We start from the raw sequence: 15,604 nt of genomic DNA on the forward strand, positions 1-15,604 counted from the left end.
TTCTCCCATGTTGTATAAAGAAATTATGAAGACAATTTTATAAAGTTAAGAGCTCACATCAGTATTTTCATTCACAATGCAAAGAGTGAATGTCTTCAAACCAGATAACCAGATAACCAGACTCTCCGTATCTTCTGTTTGATTTGATAACTGATACAAGTAATTCCCTGTGATGGAACATGCTAAATGGTACAAGAAAGATCCCCTCATTCAACAAGCAAATTTTGATCGACAGTTATTTGCTGTGAGAACATGACAATGGCCAGATCCCAAATGCAACCTGCCTGCACTGGTTTAGTCCCCAATGTGTTACATTATATGTGCGTTCACGCTGAAATCTGGTGTAATTACAGAACTAAGCAATGGTAAACATAAAGCAGTGTGGTTAGCCATGGATTTTATACTATAGGCATTAGAGCAGAATAGTGGTATCAGTAGATTTGTCTTCCTCTAAATTCACTCATGACTTGCACTGGATGGATTTTCTTCTTTGCAGAGCCTCGTCTGACAGCTGCATATGTTTCTTCTGGTTTCTCTCTTTTAATCAAGGGTTTCTTTGCTGGAGCCTTCATCCTCCACATCACTACTGGGTGCCGAGGCCCTGTGGGACTCTGGATCCGGATGATCTTGGTGGAGGCTATGTAAGACATTTTTACTGTTTGCACCACAGCATTCATTAGATTTTTGGCTGCTTGGATCAGGGAGGTGACACTGTCCAACTGTAGGGAAGAAAAAAGAAAGAAGAAAGCACTAGTATTCAAGATGCAATTGGAAATATAAAAAGTTTAAAACCATAGAGGTGGGATAGGACCCCTTAATTTTAACCTAGAAGTGAATGAGTTGCTTCACATTTTACCTACCTCTACGTAATCATCCACACAATTCGTCCTATTCTTTTGATTATCTATGTATTGTATAATGTAAAATGCAATAATGTAATATATAACAATATCAGAAATATGACCTGATAATATTACCAGTAATATTTTACAGCTATACATCTACACACCTTTCTAGTTAAGTCAGAAATGTAAAGCTTTTATATATGGCCACCATGTTAAATGTTTTGCAGGAGCCTTAGAGTTCCTAAATCTGTAAGGTATTTATCTATCTATCTATCTATCTATCTATCTATCTATCTATCTATCTATCTATCTATCTATCTATCTGTCTGTCTGTCTGTCTGTCTGTCTGTCTGTCTGTCTGTCTGTCTGTCTGTCTGTCTGTCTGTCTATCCATCCACCTACCTATTTTCCTCATCTACAATGATGTCTGAAAGGGATTAATTTATTTCACTTGGTTTGCAATGAATCCATATAAACTCTTCAATAACTTAAATTAACCCTACCCCCAACATCACATGGCTACTGAATTCTTTGTAAATTGATATACTTCTCTACTTTTAGGGAATACTGGTGAGCCCTTTCTGTAAGCCAAGACTCTCTGAAACACATTTGATATTATGTATAAATAATTACATAAGAACAACAGAAAATAGATGAAGATAAATAACACAGAGACATACAGGGGTAGCCACACACATATTCTATTTTCTTTTGTGAATATACCTTAAATAATTTAAGGGTACCATATATACGGACCATTTATTCTAGCATGCAGTGTGTTAACATATAATTTACCATATAATCAGATCTCTCCCATTTGGTAACTTCGGGAATTGATTTAACTATACTGATTCCAGATACTTCAGTGATTAAATGGATAAAATGCATATACAAGAAAAAAGCATGCCTGTAAGTAAACTAGCCCAGGGACCAAGTACTTATTGCTAATAAATATCAATTTCTTTGTTAACGACAAAAACTCACTTAAGGATGAAGATTCTAATGACATTACTAAACGAAACTTTTGCCCTCCCTGAAACTGTTTATTTTTCTAGGCTGTGCATGAAAACAATCTCAGGGAATGATATTTCACGAATCTTATAGTATACCTCAGAGCCAAGTGCAGGTAGCTCATTTTTTATACAACCATTGCCTCTTCTCTTGCTTCCGCTTGGCAGATTGTCATCTTCAGCCTACTTGAACTGGAAGATATGCTTCCGCTGTCACCTTTCTCATCTGTGCTGTCAGAGTTGAGAGTCGACACTGTTTCTGTAGTTACTGAAACCCATCCGCAGCTGCCCAGCCTGCGTATCTATACCTTTGCTGTTCCAGAAGTCTCATCTCACATACAGAATAAATGAGAGAAGCCGCACAGTGAGACGATGTGCCTGGGGCACTGGTCTAGCTGGCAGCTTCCTGGGAAGAAAATTTAATTAGCTCCATTATGAGCCAAGCCTGAAATCCTTGAGCAGGTAATGGCCAAACAAACCCAAACAAACAAAACCCCCTGCAATTTTAAAGGCAGTAATATCTGACTTCTACAGCACATGTATACATCTTTTCACTTATGGAAGCCAGAAATGTAGAACTTGTGTAGGTGGCGGGCAGGCCCTCTGATTTACAACCATTAAGTAAGAACTGCTCACGTGAAATGGGGGATATCGAGTGCTTCTAAATCTGTACAGGCCTTTTAAAAATACTAAATTGTGAACAGGATAGTTAGTATAACTAGGTAGCAAATAACTCAACTGACAGTTGGCAAGCTAACATGTCCCCCTTCAATAATTCATAGGTTTCATTAACAACTTCCTGAAACCGGGTTATACTCAGAAAAGGTTTCCAATTTCACTAAAAGAAGGAGCAAATTTTCCATAAGGTGGAAGAGTCTTTGAGGCTCTTTGGTGATGCATCTATCACACACGAAAGTGTGAGATTTTTCAGGAGGGCTCTGAATCCCTACGGAGTCTTTCACAATATCAGATTGTAGGGATAACCTGTCCGTCAGGATTTCACAGATGACTTGGGATTTCTCACCCTAAAAGATATCTTCTCTTCCCATCTTTTTATACCATAATCTTATCATTGATACACTGTTTTGATTTCATCTCCTTTTGGCTTTTCCTCACCAATACTATCTATACATCAGCAAGGGAAGATATTCAAGTTTAATCCGGAATTTGCTAAAAGGAAATTGGCTTCTCTTCTCTCCTCAGTCTCTACCTGTGCTATTGTGATCTATTCTGCTGGCTTCTGACAAATCCTTTGATTGTAAAATCGCAAATGGCTATAGTAAAATCTTCCTCTCTATGTGATTCAGAAAAAAAAAATGACAGGACAATTACCCCTCCTAGGAGGCCATGAGGACTCCTTTTGCAGACAGATTACGACAATTACTCAAAGAACACTGTTATTTCATGAGGGAAGATGCTATGGCATGTTAAGAAGATCGCTGAGGTCTAAGAACTCGTGTGCTAAGATGTATAACTCTCAGCTATCAGTCAAATCACAAGCCACACAAGCAAGGGGCAAAGACAAGGATAGCTAATGATAGAGAATTTTCTTCAATGTCCAGGTAGTATCAGTGATCTAGACTTAGACAATACACTAGTGCAGACACAATTTAGTGTCTGTAGAAAATTATTATAAATGCTTTTATATATTTCTACTTGAATTAAAACATCCTTTAAGGAAAAGATTCACCAGAATCCTCTGTGGAAAGAGAAAACAATTGGAAGAGAATATACTACTTGGGGAACTATATTCTGCATCTGGAACCAAACTTTCTGAACTTCACAAATATTCCTGTGGAAGACAAGAATATCACGTTATTTCAAAGATGTCGAAGAGCAAACCAACTGGACTCTAAAACTCTGGTCCACAAAATCTCTATTACACACCGTTTTCATTAACTGAAAATACTTCAGACAAAAATAATTTGAACTGTGTCCCAAGGCAGAGGCTCGTCTCTCTCACATCTGGAAACACTCCCCTATGATCTGTGGCATTTTTGATTGTGGTAACCATTGAAACAGTGCCTTCTACATCTCTCATTCTCACACACTCACATACCAATGTTCACACTCATACTCTTAGGTAGCAGCTGTCCTCACATCTTTTCAGAAGGAGGGACAGGATTTTTAGCTAATTCTCAAAGAAGATTGTGAATTTAACTGAATTTCTTGTCTGGATTAAATCGATGCCTACCACATAATGAAATGGAAGACAGTAACCAATTGATGCTGGTGACCGGGGTGTACTTTTGTAACATTGATGTGGTTTCCACATAATGGAGCATGAGCATCCCTCATGGTTATCAAGAGCTGTGTAGCATTTTCTAGGTACAAATATTAGTTGTCAGGTTCTGTCTCTGTTGACTTTCATTTCAGAGTAGTAGTAAATAATTATGTTTCACTAATTATTATTCTAATGTGAGTCTATGAAATTTTTTGTGAATCCTCCTGTTTATTTGAACTCAAGGGACCCTTGATTAATAGGTGCTGTACCTACACAAACACAATACTTAAAAGGCACATGTATGGATTTTTGGTTCCAAGAATAAAAGCAGTTTATAATAATTTTAATATCTACTGTATCCTGTTGGAAAGTATAGCACCTCTATGATGAAACTACTATTATTAATTTCATTTTTATAATGAAGAAATATAGAAATGGAAGGCTTACTAAAATGCTCAAGGTATATAGCTAATAAATGTTAAGTTCTGGAATTTGGATCAAGGCAGTCTAGTTACACTTAACAGTTTGCTCAGTATACAGCCTTGCCTTTGTAATGTCCCACTCCTGATATTTCATAATTTGTAGATATTTAAAAGGTAGAGAAACTGCACCAATATCAATGCAAAGTTTAATATTTTAAAGATGGTTATCTGCTTCTAAGCAAGTTGACCTTACTGTTGTAATACATACTAGTAACAGGAACAAAAAGGATATTTCATATTTCACTAGCCAACACATTTACTTCTTAAGATAATGGTTTGAACCAGCACTGGTGGTTCACCTGGAATCCTAGTTTCTAAGGAGGCTAAGATTTCAAGATTGTAGTTCAAAACCATGAGGTAGGAAAATCCATGAGACTTATTTCTAATTAACCAGAAAAAAAGCCAGAAGTGGGGATTTGGCTCAAGTAATAGAATGCCAGCTTTGGGCCAAAAAGCAAGGCCCTGGGTTCAAGCTCCAGTACTTGGACACATACAAAAAAAATACAAAAAGAAAAACAAACAACAAAAGACCATGAAGGAAGGAAGGATTGAAAATGTTTATTTTGTGTAATTTCTAGAAAAGAATTTTTAGTTATTGGAAACAGTTTTGTTCAGGGGGCACCATACCACTTAAAGACATGTACATAAATACTTTTCATATTTAGCATTTTAAAATATGGTTCCAATAAAATAAATAAAAAAGGAAGGCTATGAGAAAAATAAATTCTAGCCTCCAGGACAAGATATTTGTTTAGTCTTTATAATGTGCCAGTATAAATACAATACTGGCTAATCAAATACTTTTCTGATTCTCAAATTAAATAATATCAATTTGTTTGCCTTAGTTTGCAACAGAAACCAATATTTGGTTCGCTGAGTATCTTTAAAAAAACTCTTACAGTTTTAAAGTCCCTTACTAAATCATTTGGAAATGAGATTAGCATAAATCACATTAAAAGGCATTTGTGTATGTATGGTCAGGTAATAGCACAAAGTAACAATTTCTACGAAGAATTAATTATCTTTATAGTCTTTCCACCTATTTATTCGGAGCCTTTCTACCATATATTTATTTGCATTTTTAGACTGATCTAATTATTGCACTGGTATACTACAAAAATGTTCAAATATCTTCTTCTTTTAGAAAAAAAATCAACAAATTCAATGTTTTGATGATCTATCCTGCACTTGTTTGGAGGAACTAATTTTATCCCAATACTTGCTTAACACATTCTTTTGTTTTTGAGTTGATTTTTTAAAAGGATAGCCTCTAGTAAAACAATCTCCCTTTTCAAAAATGCTAAAGAGACAGGCTGACTTAATAAGCAAATCCAGTAAAAGGCTTTGTTAAAGCTAGTCACATGGAATTACATCACCAAATGCAGCTGTCAAGCTTATATTTAAATTGGGGAGAACGTAGCCCTTCCTTTGACTATGAAGAGTTTTTCCAGTGGACCAACAATATGCTTCACATAGTAAATTTATCCTTTGCTAGTTTCCAAGAGAATATGACAATAGAAAAGGACAACTTTACTTGAACGGGGGAAAATCAATGTGCAAAAAAAAAAATTGAACAGTCTTCCAAAGACCAGATGTGAAATGAAATTTGACATTTATTCAGTTGTAATCTTCTCCTGTCAAAAAAGCATTTTCTAAGTGAAGACCCCTCAACACAGATACTCTAGGCCAAAAATATTTTTATGGTCTTTTAAAAGAAAATAAGCATAAACATAATGCCCATTCTACTCAGAATTCCCATCGCTATTCAGAATGCATTCTGATTTTATTTGGAAGAGCCAGCTCTAAAAATATACAGATTGATAATGTTTAGCTATCCCCCAACTATATTAAACATAAATACAAATGCTAAGCTGAAGAACTAATTTTCTGTAATAATTTTTTTCCTTAGATGCTCACTTTAAGAAGTGCTAGTATACTTTCTCCCAAGCAGATTACACAGAAGTGGGCTGGGTTTCAAATAGTTCTCTCAGGATCAGTGTTTGAAATTTTATTATTGCTTCTCTCAGGCACCAGTAAGGCCCACAGTCTGTGCTCAACATATATGATGATGCTCAATGAAGCATTTTAGCTATGCTGCAAAATCTATGGATTAAGCAGAGAGAAAAAGGAGCAGTCTCAATCTGTGATCCTCTACTAGTCTATATATATATATATAAAATCATATATTTAGGTTTTGACTGTCATTTTAATAATTACTAATGAAACAAAGTCTATTCTCTTTGTTTATTGGCCCCCAAAGAACCCTACCATTTCTACCACATGTTAGTTCTTTTCGTATTCGTTTATTGTACAGACTGGATTTCTCAATAACTTCTCTAGACTGCCTTTGAACCTGGACCCACCTATCTGCCTCCTGAGTAGATAGGATTACAGGAATGCACCACCATATTAAGCCCTCAAAATATTTTAATGAGGTATCTGTTAAATAATTGGACCCAGTTGTGGACTCTATTTTGATATTTTTTCCAGCTGCAATGAGGTTTGTATATTCTAAAGAGTTGTTTTACGTAACATGTATACATTGCAAATCTTTTTTTCGAATCTAAACTTCTATTTATATTACCAGTATTTCAAAAAGCATGTTTTTAATTTACTGCCTCTAAATTATAATTTAATATAATAATTCTTTGGCCTTACCAAAAATATTCACTATCACAAGGAAGACAAAGATTTATTTTATGTTTTTTTGTTTCTTATGATAGTTGAAGTTTTAGATTTATTTTTAAAGTCATCTTTAGCTTTCTGTTGACTTTTTGCTATTGAGTGATCTTGCTTATGTTTTCTTGTATAGCTACCCAATTGTTCAAGCACCATTGGTTAAAAATGTTTTTCTTTTTCTGTTTAAGTTATCTTGGAATTTCTTCAAAATTAAGTTGATCCAAAGCATTTAGCTCTATTATTTGGATTTTCTGGTGGTTTTTTGTGTATCTTACTTTATTCATGAATCATAGTATCACATCAATGTCATTTTCTCTTAGTAGGGTTCCATGTCACCTAGGCTAGGATGTATCCGCTGACGAGTGATATCTCATCTAACAATGAAGACTGTTTATTATTTACTTGTAGACAGACTGTTTATCATTTACTTGTTTTATTTTTATTATTAAACCTGAGCCAAGGAGATAGTTGGCACACAAATAAATGCCATGGAATTTTATCTAGATTGATTATAGAGCTAGAAGAGTAGAAATAATGTGCAATAATGTTTTCAAAGATAGAAACAACTTCAATTAACCTCTTGTGTTCTGCCAGCAAACAGTGACTTTCAGATATTGTACACCCAAAGTTTGTCTACTAGAAAGTTGCTGGTCTCTTAAAAGCAGAGCTTAATCAAATGATATCCATCTTATTTATATACACATACTTGAGACATACTTGTAAGAAATTCTTAAATTCCCACATTTAGATATCTCTCATTGGGCCTGGTACCTTGTGGTTACAATCCCAGCTACTTAGAAGGCTCAGAATGGCATGTAATATTATGGTTGGAAGCCATGGAGTAGAAAAGTCCAATTGAAAACTAAGAGGCTAGATTGGACGTATGGCTTAAATGGTAGAATTCTAGCCATGAGCAAAACAAAACAAAATAAAACAAAAAAGTGAGTGACAGCTCTAAACCCTGAGTTCAAGTCCTGTTACTGGCAAAAGAAAAACAAAAAGGACCTAACACTGTTATTGGATCTCTCTTCCAAAATGATATCCTCTATCAGAGGAAAGCTTAACTTTTTTTGGTTTAATAAAGAATTCTGAAATAAAAAATGGAACTTAAGACATACATGAGAAATGTGTTTAAACTGTAAGAACCAAACTTAGGTTTTATAGTACATAACTTAGGTTTGAACCCCATTTCTCTTAAGTGTTAGATAGGCCACTTGGGAAGAAATCAATTACATTATCTAAACCCAAGTTTTCTTCTCAGTAGTATCGTTGTAAAAGAAGCGCATTTCTGTGTGGTTGTGAGAATTTGCTACCTTTGTATAAAGTTAAGTTTATAAGATGAGTTTTCTAATAAAATGCTAAGTTACTGATTTAAGTAGAACCAGAGTTAAGAAGATTTCTGATTGAAATTTTTAGATTATTCAATCTGTGGAAAGGAAAGGGAATCACAGAGACAGCAGGACAAGGGATGAACTAAATGTTGGATATAAACATTACAACTAGGCTGGGAGGGAAATAGGGGTAAATAGGAGATAATAAGGGATAGGGTACCTATGATTTTTAAAAAATGTACTCATTGCCTTACCCCTGCTCATCACCTTTTCAATAAAAAAGGAATTTTGGGGAGAACTCAATACCACTTCTTAAAAATAAGAGGTGATATGGCAGGCACTGATTCTTCCTCAGTATCAACCAAACCCTTGGATGCATACACTGGTATACATGTAAACACACTCGTACACTGCACACATTTCTCAAAATAGTATGATGATTACAGCTCTGCTCAGCACAGGCTTTATTCAGAGTTCATCCAGGAAAATGGCAGCTACTACAAGTGTTTCAACCTGGAATTTAAGATAGAGAATTGGTTTCTAAACAATGCATAATTATAAAGCAAAACTGGTGATGATGAACAAGTCTTAATTCCTCATCCATCCACCTGAACAGCTTCAGCTCCTAGTGCTGGAAGAGGCAAAGAAGACAAAGGTACAAGAGGATGGATACCAAAACATGGGAGACTGGCAGTAATCTGTCAATAATGTCTTGTTAGTGAACCCTCACTGAAAGTCAGTACACAAAAATCTTGAGTAGAAAAGTGTTCTGATAGTAAATGTCACCATATCTACAAAATAGAATTTTTGCCTGAGCAATGGATATTTCTGAATTTTTATACACTGTAGCTTGGTCTCCCAAGTCCTAGAGTATATACTTTGTATGTTGATGATTATAACAGTTTCTTTTAAAAAATAATGTCTGTGCTCTCACTCAAAGAAATGTGTAGAGTTGGGCATGGCTGACTCACGCCTGTAATCTGGGCTCCTCCGGAGGCTTCAATCCAGAGGATCGAGATTCAAAGTCACTCCTGGAAGAAAAGTTCACAGGATCATGTACAAAAGAAACAGCACAAATATGTGGCTTGGCAAAATACATCTTTGAATATTTGACTACGAATTAACATGATCCCATAAACTGTATCCTTGGCCTGTTAAGTTAATTGAAAAAAGAATTCTTTTGTGACAACAAAATCGATGCTAAACAGACCACTTTTCTAAGTTTTAGTCCGCCTTTGGGGTGTATCATGTCTTCAATTGTCTGATTTGATTGACAAATATCCTTGATGGCTGCTCCAGCCATCCAGGACTACTAATATGTATTCTGTTAGCTGTTCAAATCAAGAATAAGAAGCAACAGCTGGAAGCAAAGGGCATCAGGTGACAAGACAGAATGGAACTTTGAAATTTTCCCAACAGAAGCCTTAAGAAAGAAGGCCCTTATCTCAGATGTGAATCCTGGAATGTGCCAGGTATAAAGAAATATATCTATAGGAAAACAATTGAAGTGTCTTTAAGAGGACTGTCTTCTATGTCTTTCAGGCAAAAAAAATTTTTTTAAGCTTTGTGTCTAAGAGAATATCAAGGATTAGAGAATTATCTGCAATGGGGAAATAAGAAAAAGTTCTATTCCTGAATTTAGGCTCTTTTCAAATCAGAAATCTCTTTCAGCATGCCTAGAGTGCCTTATAAAACACAAAACAACCTTCCAGAGTCTTTCTGTAGATAAGCACAGCTGTCTCCTGGTTGAGGGGATGAGGTTCAAACACATTTAAGAGCAGCTGGTAGTTACCCTTCCAGCTGCTTAGAAAATGAGAAACTTTTTTGGCACCATGCCCCATTCCCAGAGCAGTAGGCATCCGAGCAAATCCCCAGACACTGAAGTTGAGCAGGCAGTAGAAGGATGGAGCCATATGTGTTTTAATCACTCTGATCTTTGTCTTTGTATAAATTAAGAAAACTAAAGCCCATAGTGTTAGGTGCGTGGCTGTGGAAGGGAGAAGGGGGGGAGGAAGTGGAGTTGCCTGTTAAGACTTTGAATTCTGGAGACAAGACTGCCTAAATCCAAATTCTTTCTCTGAACATCAGTTTCTTTCTCTGTAAAATGATAACCACCACCACCATCTTACAGAATGGCCACAGGATGGAATTCAATAATCCAGACTGAGAATATACACTGGTTAACAATGTCATCTGTATGACAAGCACTGTCAAAGTGTGGGATACAATTGTCTCCCTTCACACCTGCAATCACAGATAGTGATACAAAAACATGTAGCAAGTCTTGACAATATTATCTATAAATCTGATAGTATCCTGTGAGGTAGACATTGCCTTTTTTTATTTACCAGGTAAAAATAGCTAAAAACTATGACTCAGGAATCCAATGACTTTGCCACGATAACCCAGAAGACAGTAAAAGATAGTTGTTTGGGCTGGGCGCCAGTGGCTCACACCTGTAATCCTAGCTACTTAGGAGGCTGAGATCTGAGGATCGAGGTTCAAAGCCAGCCCGGGTAGGAAAGTCCGTGAGACTCCTATCTCCAATAAATCACTAGAAAACTGGAAGTGGCGCTGTGGCTCAAGCGGAAGAGCACTCGCCTTGAGCTGAATAGCTCAGGGGTAGTGCCCAGGTCCAGAGTTCAAGCCCATGACCAACAACAACAACAAAAAAGATAGTTGCTTGGAAGGCTAGAGACATGGCTCACATGGTAAAGGACCTGCTTATAGCAAGTACAAGGCCCTGAGTTCAAACCTCTATACTGCCAAGAAAACAGAAATAAATTTGATATTAAATTCAAATCTATGTGATTCTATCACCTTCTACTGATTTATTCCATCACTTTCTCGATAAAAGGAAATGTTGGGAATTTGGGAAAAAATGTCTTTTCAATGTTAGTTGTTTAACTTAGGCTGAGATCTCTTATTCTACCATGCTTCTTATTCTACCTCTGATTACGTTGCTTTATCTTCCCTCTGGTTTAGGATGCCCCCCTTCCCCTTACAAAACTTGAAAATTGAACTTTGTTGATTATCTCTACTGTGTTACTCTGAATAGCAGTTCACAGAATCATGTGTCAAATACGATACACAAGAGTTCCTCTGTAGTCCCCCATTGTAACTGCAAGAGCAAGGGTGGTGTTTGCAATTAAAAACTGCCTGAGGGGGGGCAGGGGGAGGGATGGGAAGGGATGGGAAGGGGAAACAAAGGAGGAGGCTACAATGCTAGATAAAAAATGCACTCATTATTTTGCCCATGTAATTGTAAACCCTCTGTACAGTATTTTCACAATTAAAAAAAACTGCCTGACAAATCTCTTTTTCTCTCAAACCCAGTTTTGGGGGAAATACGCCTAACAATAGTCTGAGAACTGCTAAGTGTGTGTGTGTGTGTGTGTGTGAGAGAGAGAGAGAGAGAGAGAGACAGAGAGACAGAGAGACAGAGACAGAGACAGAGACAGAGAGAGACAGAGAGACAGACAGAGACAGAGGCAAAGAGAGAGATAGATGGAGAGAAGGAAAGAGAGAGTGTCTCAGTTCTCAATATGCTTGGGACTTTATATTCTGTTTTCAATCTCACCTTTGAACTTGAACATCCATAAGTCCTACAAATGTAATAATATAACAATCACACAGGGTCACCATGAAAGCCGAATGAGGTTGTCTGGTTGTTAGCTTTAAATGTAAGGGTCCAGACAATCGGTGCATTTCAATTACTTATTTGTCACAGGAACCATCATTTGATAGTAATCATAATTGTTCAAATACTGAAATTGAAAAATAATTTACTGTTTTTCCCCATAAATTAGAATGCCTTGGAGGTAATTCCTCTAATTACATCCTTTCACTCACTTGTACTCTGATCTACTCTCTGGAGTGTAAAAGGGGTAGAGTTTAAATCTAGCAATCAATTTAAAAATCAAACTTATTAATATAGTTTTCAGTGAAATGTGCCTGCTCAGAAGAAATATGTTCTGAATCTGATTGTATCATAGCAAAAAAATGAAATAAAAAGTTTGAGATATTTTCCTCTAGGATACAGAGACAGCAATTAATTAATAAATCAGCAGACTACTTGAGAAGCAAATGGCCCATGTTTAAAACTTCTCAGTGCCATCTGTTCATTGAGCGACTTTGGGTGATTAATTTCCTGATTCCTCAGTGTCTTTATCTGAATTATAATAATTATGAATTATAATATTTGTGTCTTCTTAATAAAGTTGGCATCACACACAGGCACACACGCATAAATTTGTGTGTGTCTAGGTGTATGTACTAAGCATTTGGAATAGTGTCTGATATTGTATGAAGAGCCTCCAATATGCCTGCACTCTAGTCAAACTCACCAAGCTGTCTACATTCTATTCCCTGAACTGCTCTGGAATGTAAACTTCCTTCTTCAAATTTGTTTCTTTTAATTAATTTACTTGATTGTTATGATGGAGGTGATGTACAGAGGGATTGCATTTACATGAGTCAGGTAAAGAGTACATTTCCTTCTATACAGTGTCTTCTGCTCCCTCCCTCTCTCCCAGTCCCTCCCTCCCTCCCTCCTTTAAATTTGTGACCACTTTGTTAACACCAGTCAACAACTATTTACAGAAACCTTTGGAATAGCCTCCCATTCATCTCCTGGGTATCTGCGCCATTGAAAAATTACTCCAAATTATCTTCCTAAAATGTTGATAATAGCTTTTATTTCTGTTTTGCAGACTTTTAGTGCAGCATGAATGACCACAAAATAAAGTCTAGCATGCTCAATATGTGATATTTCCCAATGACGGGGCCAACCTTATTTTGCTGTTTTGTTCTTTTTTTGTGGCACAAAACTATTATCATGTCACCATGGCTTTGGGTAGGGTATATCTTTCATCCTACTTTCTTTTCTTGGTTCACCTTTCTTCTTCAAGATTCAGCTCACCTATTACAATAGTTTTTCAGTGACAAGAGTGATGGCTTCTTCAGCCCTACTTTCCCAAACAGGAAAAAATCATCAGGGATTTCTCTGCTTCTTCTGTTGTATTGTGTACATACATACTTCCATTAGACGGCTAAACAGAGTGACTTGCTGTGTCCTTGTCCTGTCCTTCATCGCGAAAATAGTTGTAAGACTAAAGTGCTAAGATCAAACCAACTCTAATTGTATTTGGTTGTTGGCTTCCATTTGTATGGTGAAAGACTGTAGAAAATGACTATCCTTTTTCTTTGATTCTTTGGATGGGCTAAGTTGTGGCATTTTATAAGCAAGTTTGCCATGATTGAATAGCCAAAATAAGAAACAGATGAAAAATACCAATTGAATCCTATCAGGTCCAGATTCACAGCTTATAAGAGAAAGAGAAGGGAAGGGAAGAGGAGGGGAGGGGAGGGGAGGGGAGGGGAGGGAAGGGAAGGGAAAGGAAGGGAAGGGAAGGGAAGGGAAGGGAAGGGAAGGGAAGGGAAGTCTGCACTTCTAGATCATGCCTGCAATCCTAGCTACTCAGGAGGATGAGATCTGAGGATTGCAGTTCAAAGCCAGCTCAGGCAGGAAAATCTATTCGACTCTTGTCTCCAATTAACCACAGAAAAGCCAGAAATGGAATTGTGGCCTAAGTGGTACAGTACAATGCTAGCCTTAAGCAATATAGCTCATGGACAGTGCCCAGACCCTGACTTCAAGCCTCAGAACCAGCACAAACCAAAACAAGCCAAACCAACCAACACAAACTAGCTTCTTGATTTTGCTTTATTTGAAACCAAAAGCATTTAAAAGGAAAGAAACTACTGATGATTTAAATGTTACACAAAGGTATTTTAAATTAATTGTAAGGAAAATATTGGCTACTAAATGTTGGAATTCAGGTACATAGTTATTCCTGAGGGAATTTTGAAAAATGGAAAATCTTCCGAATTAAGTAACTCTCATATCCTTGAGCCTTTGATGGCATTAAAACAGGATTCAGAAGGCTTTTTTTATTTTCCTGATTTTTATACTGAAGAAGGCTTAATAAGCCATATGAAAGGAAGGCACAGCACTGATTCTCAATTTAACCTACTAGCATCAAGATGAGATTACAGAATTAATTCTCCTCTCCTTAAGAAGATCAGGATTCTTACTTCTATGTCAGAGATAGAATGCAAAACCGCTGGGAAGGTGGCTCAGTGGTAGAGTGCTTGCCTTGCATGCATGAGGCCCTGGGTTCCATTCCTCAGCACCACATAGGCAGAAAAAGCCGGAAGTGGCATTGTGGCTCCAATGGTAGAGCGCTAGCCTTGAGCTGAAGAGCTGAGGGACAGCGCCCAGGCCCAGAGCAGGCCCCATGACACACACTCTCTCTCTCTCTCTCTCTCTCTCTCACACACACACACACACACATACACACACAAAACCACCACAGCCATGTCAAGAATCAACTCCTCCAATCTCTATCCTTGACCCTGTCAACTGGAGTGAAGGAGGCAGAAAGCTTATTTGAGGCTGAAAGGGGATTGGTGAGAGGGTTGACAGAGGAAGTCTGATTTATAATCTTTCTCATCTATGAATTTTCCAAAGACTTTCCACTAATGTTCTCTCTGGATCCCAGCCCTGAATTTATTTAACCTTTGTGGCTGAGCCAATTTACCCACACCTTTTATTCTCTCACACCCTACCATCTGAAACTAGTTTGGGCTAGATGTATGGCCTTATAAGGCATCTTGGGCAGGGAACTCCCTGATTCATTATTATATTTCTCTTCTTGTCATAAGCATACTAAGCTGGCCCCTGTCGTGCCTCCTGGTTATGTCCTAATTTATAAACCGTAACTAGAAACTGGTGCAGAATAGTAGAAAGAGATCCTCATCCACAAGGTCAAGAGGCTCAATGTTCCCTGTTCACTTTGGATGCTGAACACTTTTTATTCCATCGTAGTTACTTACATTCTCTGAGTGTGAAATATTTTTTGTGCAGTAGACAAGTTGGACTACATTATGCATGAGTTTCCATCCAGTTCTACAATGCTATGAGTCTTAATTATAGTAGAACATTAGTATCCATGGTCTGAAGGATAGCGCT

General features: G+C 37.0%; 1 protein-coding gene across 1 annotated transcript in view; it reads right to left on the reverse strand.

Annotated features, from left to right (window-relative positions):
* Positions 1–246: 246 nt before the first annotated feature.
* The window catches only part of Ctnna3 (catenin alpha 3), a 1,268,549-nt gene continuing 1,253,191 nt past the window's right edge, over positions 247–15,604 (reverse strand). The window contains exon 17 of the mRNA XM_042696520.1: positions 247–719. Coding sequence (XP_042552454.1) covers positions 432–719 — 288 coding nt within the window. The 3' untranslated portion in view covers positions 247–431. The remainder of the gene's footprint in view (positions 720–15,604) is intronic.

Source organism: Dipodomys spectabilis, unplaced genomic scaffold (genome assembly GCF_019054845.1).
Source record: "Dipodomys spectabilis isolate Male_0828 unplaced genomic scaffold, ASM1905484v1 ptg000207l, whole genome shotgun sequence".
In the NCBI taxonomy this organism is placed as follows: Eukaryota; Metazoa; Chordata; class Mammalia; order Rodentia; family Heteromyidae; genus Dipodomys; species Dipodomys spectabilis.